Source organism: Microtus ochrogaster, chromosome 10 (assembly GCF_000317375.1).
Source record: "Microtus ochrogaster isolate Prairie Vole_2 chromosome 10, MicOch1.0, whole genome shotgun sequence".
Classification (NCBI taxonomy): Eukaryota; Metazoa; Chordata; class Mammalia; order Rodentia; family Cricetidae; genus Microtus; species Microtus ochrogaster.
Window position 1 is genome coordinate 63,819,507 of NC_022016.1, and position 13,117 is coordinate 63,832,623.

The 13,117-nt window shown below is 48.0% G+C and overlaps 2 protein-coding genes across 3 annotated transcripts in view; both read left to right on the top strand.

Annotated features, from left to right (window-relative positions):
• Ermap (erythroblast membrane associated protein (Scianna blood group)) overlaps nt 1-4,434 on the top strand; it is a 13,656-nt gene extending 9,222 nt beyond the window's left edge. The window contains 5 exon segments of the mRNA XM_005353422.2: nt 96-116; nt 1,068-1,088; nt 1,185-1,211; nt 1,301-1,327; nt 2,766-4,434. Of these exon segments, the coding sequence (XP_005353479.1) occupies nt 96-116; nt 1,068-1,088; nt 1,185-1,211; nt 1,301-1,327; nt 2,766-3,481 (812 nt within the window). The 3' untranslated portion in view covers nt 3,482-4,434.
• Nucleotides 4,435-6,680: 2,246 nt separating this feature from the next.
• Nucleotides 6,681-12,474, top strand: Znf691 (zinc finger protein 691). 2 transcript variants are annotated; one of them, XM_005353347.3, is made up of 2 exons: nt 6,681-6,718; nt 11,040-12,474. In XM_005353347.3, exon 2 carries the CDS (start codon nt 11,049-11,051, stop codon nt 11,898-11,900), a length of 852 nt encoding a protein of 283 aa, XP_005353404.1. In that variant the 5' UTR covers nt 6,681-6,718; nt 11,040-11,048; the 3' UTR covers nt 11,901-12,474. The 2 variants fall into 2 exon arrangements, with proteins under 2 accessions (XP_005353404.1, XP_026637604.1); XM_026781803.1 differs by lacking the exon at nt 6,681-6,718 and adding an exon at nt 8,911-8,942.
• The last annotated feature ends 643 nt before the right edge of the window (nt 12,475-13,117 follow it).

The following is a 13,117-nucleotide window of genomic DNA, read 5'->3' on the forward strand; positions in this document are numbered from 1 at the left end:
GTGGTGGTGGTGTGTGGTGGAGTGGTGGGCTTTCCAGGGCCCCAGGGGTAAAGGATCAAGTCACTCACTCCTCTCTTTCTCTCTCTGGTTTTCAGGAAGACTCCACAAATCCCTCAGTAAGTTCTGTCAAGTTCTCGTATGCCACCCTCTTTCTGCTACCGTCTCTGCTGTGGGCTGAGTGACTCAGTGACTATGTGGGCAGGGGGAACAGGGCAATTCAAACCAAGGAGGGTTGTGTGGCTCTCGACATCCCCATTGTGAGCGCTGTCTGTTTCTCTTTCCTACACAGCACTTATGTAACTTCTAAATGGGAGCTGTTTCACCAAGATGTGTGCCTCTCTTAGATGAAGCCCTGGGACGTCCTTTATACCGGGGCATAGTGCTCCCTAGGCAGGGTCTGCGGCTGTTGCGTCCCCTCTGGAATGTGACACGGCCTTCTGAATTCTCAGTCATTTCATCCACAGGAACCAATTTTTAACACTTAATAATAACAAAAAAAACATAGGAGGCAGAGGCAGGCAAATCTGTGAGTTTGGGGCCAGCCTGGTCTGTATATCAAGTTCCAGATCAGCCAGAGCTACATGGTGAGACCCTTGTCCAAAACAAAACAAAAACCAACACCAACAAACTGAAAAACAAGAAGACAAACAAAAAACTGAAGACATGCAACATGTCTACATATTTTACATAGAGAAAATACACATGCTAACAAGATTTTATAGGGACTTGGCGACAGTTTTACATAAACTTTTATCTTATTCGATAACATCTTCACATACTTCACTTACATTGTCACCTACAAATGTAATATTTATTGTACCAGAAGGTAAGGTTTGACTCACATAGGAATTTGGGGATCATCTGTCGTATCTCTGGGGACTCCTAGGCCACAGCAGGGAGCCATACCCCTATTGCAGGCATCATTATGGGGGAAGTCCCAGGACACTTAGACTAGATTAGAACAAGCTGCTTCTAATCTGTTATGGGAATGCGGGTGTGAGGGACAGAAGCATAGCGAGCGGGTAACGGTTCTTGTTCTGATGCGTCCAACTGTTTTTATTCTTCAGAGAAGCTCCGGAGTGAACTGAGTAAGTCTGCCATGTTTTTGTAGTTTCCATGCCAACGTATTTCCTGCCCTGTAAGTCCAGTGACAGATAGCTCACCCCTTGTTTTTTCTCCCCCAGAGTTGAAAAGAGCCGCTGCCAACGCAGGTGAGATGCTCCTCCTCGGGCTTTGGCTCTGCCCTCTGGGCTGCCTCCGTTCCCACTCCGCTTTAACAAATCCTCCCTTTGCCTTTCAGGTTGGAGAAGAGCCCGGCTGCATTTTGGTAAGTTAAGTCAGCTTTCCCGGTTTCCATTCCAGAGTCCATGCTTCTCGGACTCTTGTCGCTTAAGTTTTCATCCCGTCCCACTTGAATCCAGACTGTAAATTTATGTTATTATAAGTAGTGGTTGTGTCGCTATGCAGCACAGTTGGATCAAATCTGTCATTCTCCTTGCCTTCCCTCAGAGGACTGTGACACAGGAGATGTAAGTCAAATAAACCCTTTCCTCCCCGGTTCCTTCTGGTCAAGGTGTTTCGTCCCAGCAATAGCAACTGTAACTGAGACAGGAGAGAGGATATATTTGGCTTACAGCTCACAATTAATCATCAGTCAAACCCAAAACAGAAATCTGGAAGCAGGGACTAAAGTACAGACCATGGGGACATGTGGCTTACTGGCTTTCTCCCTGTGACTTGTCCAGCCTGCTTTCTCATACAACTCAGGACCACCCGCCCAGGGGTGACACCACCCACAGTGGGCTGAGTCCTGCCATATCAATCATTAATCAAGAAAATGAACCCATCATTTTTTCCTACAGTTAAATCTGATGGAGACAGCTTTTGTTTTGTATTGTTGTTGTTTTGGAGACAGGGTTTCTCTGTGTGGTCCTGGTTGTCCTGGAACTCACTCTTTAGATCAGGCTGGCCCTGGAACTAGCTCTACAGAACAGGATGGCCTCGAACTCACAGAGATCCGCCTGCCTCTGTCTCCTGAGTGCTGAGATTAAAGACATGCGCCGCCACCATCAGGCTGGGAAGCATTTTCTTAATTGAGTTTCCCTCTTCCCAGATTACTCTAGCACAGCAGTTCTCAACCTTCCTAATGCTGCAACCTTTTAATATACAGCGCCTCATGTGGTGGTGACCCCAACCATAAAGATATTTCATTGCTATTTCATAACTGTAATTTTGTACTGTTATGAATTGGAATGTAAATATCTAATATGCAGGATATCTGATATACAACCCCCAAAGGAAGGGGTCGTGACCCACAGGTTGAGAACCACTAGAGTCTAGCTTGTTATCAGATTGTCAAAAAGCTAACCTGAACATGGTCTAACATCCAAGTCTAGATTTTTTTTGTGTTTTGGCTTCTGAAGCTGTCCAGTGCAGTGCCGGTTGGTTTCATATTCTCTCTGAGGCCACGGATGACCCTGAGCTACTGATGCTCCAGCCTCCACTCCCCAATACCTTCTTACTGCATCATCCCACCTGTTTTTCGTAGTGCTGGAAGTGGAACCTAGGGCTTCAGGCTCACTAGGCAAGCTTTCTGTCTGCAAGCTAAACGTCCGGTTCCAGTACATCTGTGGATGTAGTCTGGGAAAGCCATGAACTAAAACAGATTAGTGACAGATTGCAGACCTCCAGAGTATTTCCCCTCCAAATCTACCTGAAGATTCCTTAAGATATAAATTTCTCTTCTCCCCTCCAACTCTCTACAGTGGTGGTGACCCTGGACCCTGACACAGCCCATCCCAAACTCATCCTGTCTGAGGATCGGAGATGCGTGAGGCTTGGCGACAAGAAGCGGTCCGTTCCCGACCACCCTCAGAGGTTTGATTTTGTCGTCAGCGTGCTTGGCTCTGAGTACTTCACCACTGGCTGTCATTACTGGGAGGTGTACGTGGGCGAGAAGACCAAATGGATCCTTGGCGTGTGCAGTGACTCCGTGAGCAGGAAGGGCAAGGTCACGGCCTCACCCGCCAACGGCCACTGGCTCCTGCGGCAGAGCCGTCGGAATGAGTATGAAGCTCTCACGTCCCCGCAGACCTCCTTCCGTCTGAAGGAGTCTCCAAAGTGTGTGGGGGTTTTCTTGGACTATGAAGCGGGAGTCATCTCCTTCTACAACGTGACTGACAAGTCCCACATCTTTACGTTCACCCACAGTTTCTCTAGCCCCCTTCGTCCTTTCTTTGAACCTTGTCTTCACGATGAGGGGAAGAACACGGCACCTCTAGTTATTTGTACCGAGCTGCAGAAGTCAGACGAATCGGTTGTCACCAAACAGGAGGGAAAAAGCCGTGCTAATGGAGACGTGACCCTGAAGGTGAATCCGTCCTTACTCTCTCCTCAGGGTTCTGAGCTTTTTCCAGTCAACGATACCTGGCCCTCTAGCCTCGGCCCTGCTCTTCAGGGGTTCAAGGCTCCTTCTCTGTAGGGCTGTGCCCTGTGATCTGATGCACGCACGTGAGCATCTTCTAGCCTGGCACCCTGGACTCTGTCTTCTGGCCCAGCATCTGTTTCTCCAGTACCTCTGGTCCAAATCCAGACCCTTCTGTGGCTTCTGTTTGTACCACCTTTCTCCTAGGGTTCAATTCTGAACACTGCCTTTTTTTTTCTGGAGACTGTACATTCCCATTGCCCTGGTGGATGACTTCTTGATATGAACAGCGCTCACTCAGTGGAGGTTTAGTAGGAGATGTTGGCTGTATCTCAGCAGTGTTCAGTGCAAGCTCAGGAGACAGGCTCTGTACCTGAGGGAATCCTGACAGGAACTTCTCACAACGTCAATGGGTTTTCAGTAGTGAAGCTACAGCCCCAGACTCTGGCTTTTCCATCAAAGACTGTTCTTCTCTACCCCCGACCCTGCCCCCAGTTCAGGCCTCCAACTCCCAAAGCCAGCTTTTTACAAGTGTATGTCTTATGAATCACACATCCTCCCTTCTTTGTTCAGGATTGAAGCAGAGGAGTCAACACTCCATTGTTTTCTATTTCCTTCACGCTGTTGACAGCGCAGTGTGGAGACATTCAGAATATGATTTCAACAGCTAGTTTGAAAGGGAGCCATCCAGATGTACGTGTTTTCAGAATCAGTTTACCTACATGTTGACCAGGAACTATAATATCCCCAAAACCTTCAACATAGGCATGGAGCTGGGAGGCACAGCTGTAATCAAAGCTGTCCAGCTGTGTGGTCACTCTGCAGTCTATGGCTCTGACCCTCTGAAGACCTCATGAAGTTCAGAGAGGCCCATGAGAAAAAGTGGCAGCTTGAGCCACTCACCTCAATAGACCCACAAGACCATTATTTTTCAAGACTCGACAATAGCCTCTGGGTCATAGATTACTGATTTCAAGAAAGCTGGTCTTATTTAAAATAAGATGTCTTATTGCTGGGTATGGTGACACACATCTTTAGTCCCAGCAGGCGGATCTCTGTAAGTTTGAGACCAGCCTGGTCTACATAGTGAGTTCCAGGATGGAGAGACCCTGTCTCAATTCCCCCAACCCCCCAAAACCAAATAAAACATCTTATTTGAAAGATTATATAGTGAGACAATAAAATAATGAATTTAAGGCTGGAAATACTACTGGTCGATTAAGAGCTTATACTGCTCTTGCAGAGGACCTGAGTTTGGTTTCTGGCACCCATATTGGGCAATTGACAACCGCCTGAAACTCCAACCCCAGAGGATGAGGCTTCCTCTTCTAGCTTTCAAGGGCACCTTCAATTCACTGCACATAACTATACATCAATGCACACATGCACACAAGCACACACTACACATTTATTTTTTTGGATGTGGATTAGAAAAAGAAGGCAAGAAACTTTCAGGTAACACCCATGTATGTGAGGCAGCCTCATTGTTTGCAGGTGAGAAGGCAGCTGGACCCCTCTGGAACTAGATCTGTGACAAGTTCTTTCCAATAGTGCCTGCAATAGTCAGGGTTCCCTAGAGAAACAGAGCCAACTGTGTGTGTGTGTGTGTGTGTGTGTAGTGCGGGAATGGGGGCAGAAAACGAATACATACGAGACTGAAGTTGGCAAGTTGGAGATCTAGAAAGAGCCAATGTTTAATTTCAGTCCAAGGCAAGGGAAAGACCTGAAGTCCAGTCCAACGCTGGACAGGCCCCAAAACTGGTCTGGAATCTTCCACTGATTGGATGGCTCCCCCTGGAATTAACAAGGGTAACTGCTTTCCTCAATCTACTGATTAAATGTTAATCTTGTCCAAACTACTCTCATAGGGACAACAATTATGTCTGATGAAATATCTGGGAACCTTGTGACCTGGTCAAGGTGATATGTAAAACTTGCTATTACAGAGCCTCAAAGGACTATTTTGTTTGTCTTTGTACAGTTATTAAATACAACTTTTAGTATTTACTGTTTGGCATGTTGTCTTCATTGTGAAGGAAACTGTGGAGAAAACACATGATGGGGTTGGTTTCAAGCACACTTTAGACACAGTTCATAATAAACCTAGTTTGATTCCCGAGTCTGCCTCTGAGGTTTTATCTTTGCCAATTTATAAATTAATAATGTATAATACTTATATTTCACACACATCTTCAGTTCCAAACATACGTGTCTAAATAGTCAACCCTAAAACTAAGCCCACTGGTCTTACCTATTGAGAGAGGTCACCACAGAAACCAGAGCTATTTGAGGAGGCAGGAGATTATCTCTCCAGTAACTCATTCAGTCTCTGCAATAGCTGTGTCAGGGGTTTTACAGAGGAAAGAACTGGGATTATACAGTTTGTGGCTCTCTTTTTCTTTTCAGATGTGTGTGTGCGCACGTGTGTGTGTGTGTGTACTCATGTGCAGATGCCCAGGAGGCCAGAAGAGGATCCCCTGGATCTGGAGTTGGTTGTAAGCTCCTTGATGTGGATGCTAGAAATTGAACTCGGGTCCCCTAAAAGAACAGTAATTGCTCTTAACCACTGAACCATCTCTAGCCCTAAACCTTTTCCAGCTCCAAAGTCAGGCACTGAAAGAACATACAAATACGAAAAGCTTGTAGTTATCATATACATTCAATTAATCTCTACACTCTATCTTGCTCCTAATCTTTATTGTTTTTAAAAATAAACCTCTAAAACAAACAAACAAACAAACAAACCCCCAAACCAAAATCCAGCTCTGGATACTTAACTGTCTGTTGATCGAGACTGATGAGATTTTTGGGTTAACTGAGGATCATGAAGGACACAGAAAATCCCTGTACTGGGCCCCTGGCTGACCTGGCTGAAGGTCAGTCCTTGGACGGGGACACTCCTCTTCTTGGACAAAGAGATCAGAATACTTATCTTTAAACTTATTTTCAGGTTCATGCTCTTTTAATTTCAAACCTTAAATGAAGTACGAGGCTTCTATAGAGAGCCACCATCTCAAAAGTAAAACAGAAAAGAAACCTAATGACCTTAGAAGTGAAGACAGCTTCACAGCTGTGTTCTGAACTGGGCAAATGTTTGCAGCAACGCAAACCGCTTCAGGACTACAACTCCCAGCATGCTGCGCCCTAGACCAATGTTTATTGGCCGTAGAGAGAAAAGATGTCCCCAGAATCCAATCCCGACGCGGCGGAGGCTGGTCCTTTCTGGGTTCCGGCTCCGGCTCCTTCCCCCGCCCACCCAGGCGGCGCTGTCCCTGACCGAGCTGCGCGAGTGAGGTGGGTCGCGGTTGTGCTGAGGTGACGTGGGGGGAGGCGGTCGCGACGCGCGGGGCGCTTGGAGCGCGGCCCCTTCGCTCTCGCAAATGGCTTGGAAGCTGCAGTTTCGCTTGTGGGTTCCAAAGGCCGCCGGGGGGCTGTGTGTCCCTTCTCCGTGATCCTGTCCAAGTCTCGCTACCCTCCCGCCCTTACTGTTGGCCTTGGACCACTCCCTGCTCCTCCCAAACAACGCACCTTTAGGGTCGCTCCTTGTGCTCTCCCCCCTCCAGCCTCAAGCCCCTCGACCTCTCTGAACCCAACTCCTGCCCTCCAGGACGCTGTACCCTGACTCCTCCAACTTTCCCCTGCCCTCCCTACTCAGACAGCCTCTTTGGACACTTCTGCAGCCTTTGTCCCCTCTCCATGACCACGTCAGACTCAGTCTCCTTTGATGTTCCATCTCTGACCCACTATGCAGCTCCCGTGAGTCTCCACACCTTGCCCGTGGTCCTTCCACGCAACTCGCGGTGCCCTTGACTTGTACCCAGATCTGGAACTTTAATCTTTCAGGCCACAGGTTGGAGTCTCCCCTCTAATCCAGGCTTTTATCCTTCATCCCTTCCTCATCTGTGATCACCAAGCTCTCTCTGTCTTCTTGGCTTGTTCCTTGAACTGGTCCCTCCTTTGCACGCTTGTTCCAGACTCGGTGCCGCTGAGCTCCTAAGAAGAAAACCCAATATGTACTAGGTCTCTTCTCCCTCCGATCATTGAAGTGCAATATGAATATGACCTTGTATTTGAGCTGCTCTGTCTTTTCAGTGAGAAATGGACTCCCTGCCTGTCCCTGCCAGTTCTGGTCTTGCTCATCCATCCATCTTGCAAGTCATAGTTCAAATACCACCTCCCCCATGAAGCTGCTTCTGCGCCCTCTTCAGAGACACTCTTGGCGTCTCTGTGTGGTCCTAACTGCTGTAGCGCTCTCCCACCTCTTTCCTCCTTTTCTCCCCCCAGCAGCAGTATAAAAACTTCAGCCTAGGGTGATGGCGCTAGGCTTCAGTTTTGCCTTTCAATTACTGTGTGCTCCTGGGCTAGTGACTTAGTTTCTCTGCATTTCAGTTTTGTCATTTCTAAAGCAAGTATGAAAAATGAATAGTTGAGCCCAGGAGGCAGAGGCTGGCTTGGTCTACATAGTGAGTTCCAGGAGAGCCAGAGCTACCTAGTGAGACACGATCTCAAAAAAAAAGAGGGGCTGGAGAGATGGCTCAGAGGTTAAGAGCACTGACTGCTCTGCCTGAGGTCCTGAGTTCAATTCCCAGCAACCACATGGTGGCTCACAACCATCTGTAATGAGATCTGGTGCCCTCTTCTGGTCTGCAGACAGAACACTGTGTACATAATAAATAAATTAAAAAAAAAAAGGCTGTGGGGGACCATTTAAAAAAAAAAAAGAATAGTAAAGATGAATTGAGGAGTGCTCAGCTGTAGTCTAGTGCTCTGTAGGACCTTTAGAAAATGTTACCTTTTTTTTTTTCCTCCGAGGCAGAGTTTCTCTGTGTAACTTTGGAGATTGTTCTGGAACTCGCTTTGTAGACCAGGCCGGCCTTGAACTCAAAGTGATCTGCCCGCCTCTGCCTCTCGAGTCCTGGGATTAAAGGCGTGCGCCAACACCAGGCAGAAAGTGTTACATGTGCAGTGCTGGGCCTTGAAGGATGGGGACAGATGTGGCTCAGTCACTCTCTTCCCTGGAACCTCATGTTCTGCATTGTGTTCTCGGTCTGCTTCATTCTGTTGTGTCGTAACTGTATGAGGGTGGTAATCATAATCTTACCTCTTTTTAAAAATTGTATTTATTATTCAGTGGGTGTGGCAGTGGCACCACAGCTTGTATGTGGAGGTCAGAGGACAGCGTTCAGAGTCAGTCAGTTCTCTTTACTGTGGGTTCCATTCCAGCATTGAACCCAGCTTGTCAGGCTTCTGTGGCAAGTGCTTTTAACCATAGCTGGTCAGTCTCATCGGTCCCATCATCCAACCCTAAATCATTCTATTTAAAAAGAAAAAAACCCATTTCTTTTTTTTTTTAATTTATTTATTTATTAAAGATTTCTGCCTCCTCCCCACCACCGCCTCCCATTTCCCTCCCCCTCCTCCGATCAAGTCCCCTTCCCTCATCAGCCCGAAGAGCAATCAGGGTTCCCTGACCTGTGGGAAGTCCAAGGACCAGCCACCTCCGTCCAGGTCTAGTAAGGTGAGCATCCAAACTGCCTAGGCTCCCCCAAAGCCAGTACGTGCAGTAGGATCAAAAACCCATTGCCATTGTTTTTGAGTTCTCAGTAGTCCTCATTGTCCACTATGTTCAGCGAGTCTGGAAAAACCCATTTCTTTATTTGTGTGTGTGTGTGTGTGTGTGTGTGTGTGTGTGTGTGTGTACTTGACATCGTGTGCAAGTGGCTCAGAGGACCACTTGCAGGAGTTGGTTCCTGCTCCTTCCATGGTGTCCTGGGGATCAAACTGAGATTCAGGCTTGGTCACTCATGTCTTTATCTACTGAGTCATTTTTCCACTTCAGTTTTAAAAAATGTATTATATATGTGTGTGTGTGCACCTGAGTAAATGTATATGCACCACATGCGTGCAGGTGCCTGTGGAGCCCCTGGAGTTGGAACTAGAGGCAGTTATGAGCTACCTGATATGGGTGCTGGCAACTGAACCTGGGCCCTCTGCAAGGACAGCAAGTGCTCTTAACCACTGAGCCAACTCTTCAATCCCCAACTCAGTCCTTTATTTATTTGTTTGCTTATTTGTTTGTTGAGACAGAACTCTGACTGTTCCAAAACTCATTATGTAGACCAGGTGGTCCTTGAATGTACAGAGATCTGCCTGCCTCTGCCTCCCAAGTGGTGGGGTTAAAGGTATGTGCCACTATGCCTGGCAGTTTTTTTTTTACTCTTTTAAAATTATTATTATGTACACAGTGTTCTAGCTGCATGTATATCTGCAGGCCAGAAGAGGGGGCGCCAGATCTCATTTCAGGTGGTTGTGAGCCACCATGTGGTTGCTGAGAATTGTGCTCAGGACCTCTGGAAGAACAGCCAGTGCTCTTATCTGCTGAACTATCTCTCCAGCCCCTTTTTACTCTTTATATTTACCCAGCATTCAGCCTTGGATATATACTTGGTAAAATATGATCTCAGCAGTTTTAAAAGAGAGTGTACAGTTGGGTGTGGTGGCACACGCTTTTAAATCTAGCACTTAGGAGGCAGAGGAAGGTGGATCTCTGTGAATTCAAGGCTAGCCTGGTCTACATAGAGAGTTCCAGGACAGCCACAGCTACATAGAAAAACCTATTTAATAAATAAATAAAAGAAATTAGTGGAGGCCACGTAGCTCCTTGTGTATAGATCCTAAAGTCCTAGGTAGAGTCAGCAGGGCTGAGATTAATTTTCTCATCCATTTACTTTCTCATTCGGCAAGCAATTGAGCACCCGGCCTTGAGCCGTACAGAGTTACTACAATAATAAGTATAACATTCTGTTACAAAGGAGAAAGTGGGCACGTCAGGAGATTTCCTAGGAATTGTAGGTGAGAGTAGAAACAAGAAAGCGTGACAGGCGTCTGGGTATACTTCTGACCTTCTGTTATTCAGTTCACTGGGGGGGGGTATGTTTTCTGTTGCTGTATCTGGTAAGGATGTGTATGTCGTCTGTGTGGCTGATGTTAGCATGTCGGTTGTATGTGTGATATGAACGTATGTAGTATGTCTAGCTGATTTCTGCATTTGTTGTGGGTATAGCTGTGTGTCATCTAAGAATGTAGCTGTGTGTGTGTGCGAGTCTGTGATGTCTGTGTGCAGAAGTCGGCACTGATAGATCTATCATGACAGACAGAGCTCAAGTCCTGCAGTAGGCCTTGTTAGCCGGTTGGTATATTATGGTAAGGGATAGACAGCGAGTACTGGCAGTAAGACTGTTCAGAGTTGGGTCTTGTAAGTAACTACTTCTAGATATGCTCACTTCAGAATCAGTGAATAGATGGCTACTGGACAGGAAGAAACTGGATTAATCTCTAAATGGAAGCACCTTTACTTACATATAAATTATAGTCTAGATGGTATTAAGAGTGACATTCGAATTGCACTGAATATATCCGTTTGTGGGGGGTAGCCCTAAATATCTGTGGAATTTTATCACTTGAAAGTTGAGAAGTAAAAAAAAGGCTTTCAACAAATATTCCAGTTAGTTGAGGTTATTCCTGGGGGAGGAAGCTTCAACCAGAATGCAAGATTCTCTGATCTGATGGCCTGACACAAGGACTAAAGGTGTTGACCATTTGTGTTCATTCCCAGGGTTCAGAGATGGGCAGTGAGAAGGAGCAGAGTCCAGAAGCACACCTGCCTGAGGAAGGGGAAGGGGAGAAGCCTTGGAGAGTGGATGGCTCAGAGGGTTCTCAGATCATACCTGGGGAGGAACATGGGCAGGCTAGTCTGTCGAAGGGTCTTCAAGGAACACATTCAAAAATGCCTTGGCAGAAAGCCACTGCCCAAGCTGGAGGCCCTGGGAACCCCGTTGCCTTTTCAAGCCCAGAGGCGGATGAGAAGCCTTTTATATGTGTGCAGTGTGGCAAAACCTTCAACAATACCTCCAACCTGAGAACACACCAGCGGATCCACACTGGTGAGAAGCCATACAAGTGTTCCGAGTGTGGCAAGAGCTTCTCCCGAAGCTCCAACCGCATCCGGCACGAGAGGATCCACCTGGAAGAGAAGCACTACCAGTGTGCTAAGTGTCAGGAGAGCTTTCGGCGGCGCTCAGACCTCACTACTCACCAGCAAGACCACCTGGGCCAGCAGCCGTACCGCTGTGACATCTGCGGCAAGGGCTTTAGTCAGAGCGCCACGCTGGCTGTCCATCGCCGAACCCACCTGGAGCCAGCTCCTTACATCTGTTGCGAGTGTGGGAAGAGCTTCAGCAACAGCTCCAGCTTTGGGGTACACCACCGTACCCACACGGGAGAGAGGCCTTATGAGTGCACCGAGTGTGGACGGACGTTCAGCGATATCTCCAACTTTGGTGCACACCAGAGGACACACAGAGGGGAGAAGCCGTACCGCTGCACTCTGTGTGGGAAGCACTTCTCCCGAAGCTCCAACCTCATCCGACACCAGAAGACACACTTGGGCGAGCAGGATGAAAAAGAGTCTAGCTAAAGGAGAGCCCTGCTTAGAGAGTGGGGGAGAGCATGGAGCCCACTCCATAGGAGAAGGAGGCCTTAAGGACCTGCTGTAGCCACCTGGCCTGCAAACCCTTCCCTTTGTAGAATGGTCCCTTATTGCCTTTGAAGTCAGGGAATCCTGCCTCCTCCCAGGCAGTGTCTTGCCTTGGAAAATCAGAGTGCCCAGTCTTCACTTCCTCAGGGGTGGAGAAAGTGGGATAGGCTCAGGACTTGCGCTTGTCATTGGGACATCAGTCCCTGGCTTTGTGGGACGTGTGTGCCTGAGATGGCGTCACTGTCTGCTGGTCCTTTAAAGCCATCTAGCTTCAGACACCACAGTGCCCTGTGAGTTCCTACCTGCTGTGCCTCATCCAACACAACTGCTAGAGCCCTAGGCCCGGAGGCGTGGCCTCTGTTGGAGGGGCCTCTCTGTCTGAGAAGAGGCCTGTGGTTCCTCAGTAAGAAGGAAAAGGAAGCCTCAGGGATCCAGAGTCCAGGGACCCTCACACTCCCCGTGTCTGTTACCTATCTTCCTCACTCCTCAGTGATCACCAGTAAAACACGTCAATGAGAAGAACATGTGTACTTATTTGGCGATGTGGGGAGCTGGGGAGATTGTTCCAGGGCAGCCTCCCTGTGAAGGAGTTGAATTCCGAGACAGATGGCGGCTCCTCTGAAATGTGAAGGACCGCAGGCCGAGCCGCTGGAGCTTTTAGAGGAGGGGAAAGGGAATGAGTTGGCTGAACATCACTACAGGCTGTGGGTTGTACGTGCCGTTCTTTATCTCATTTGGTTGCCACAGAGACCCCCGAGGGCGGATGGAAACACCGAAAGGAAGGGAAAGTCACCCAGTGGGTGCGCTGTGGGGCCCGTGTAGACGCTGACCTCTGCAGCTATTCCACGTGCTTTACACATGGGCATTGTTGGCCTCTGAAGAAGGCTGGCCTAGAGGTGGGGCTAGTGTGGTGGAAGGCAGTGTCAGGGTGAGGATCTTTCAAACTTTAGGTTATGATCGAACACTTTTGTGGCTGGGAAAAATGACAGTGGCAGGGAGTAGGGGGTTGGAATGGGATAATAGGAAAATTCTTAAAACCCGGATGGTAGTGTGCCATTAATAGCAGTAGATTCGTCCCTGGGACTCGGACATCAAGGTTGCCTGGTTTCCGATTTAGGCCTGGTCTCACATGGCAGTTTCTCACATGGAAGCTTAGT

Coding starts and splice junctions, on each gene's coding strand:
- Znf691 (XM_005353347.3), top strand. CDS start 11,049: ATGGGCAGTGAGAAGGAGCAGAGTCCAGAAGCACACCTGCCTGAGGAA.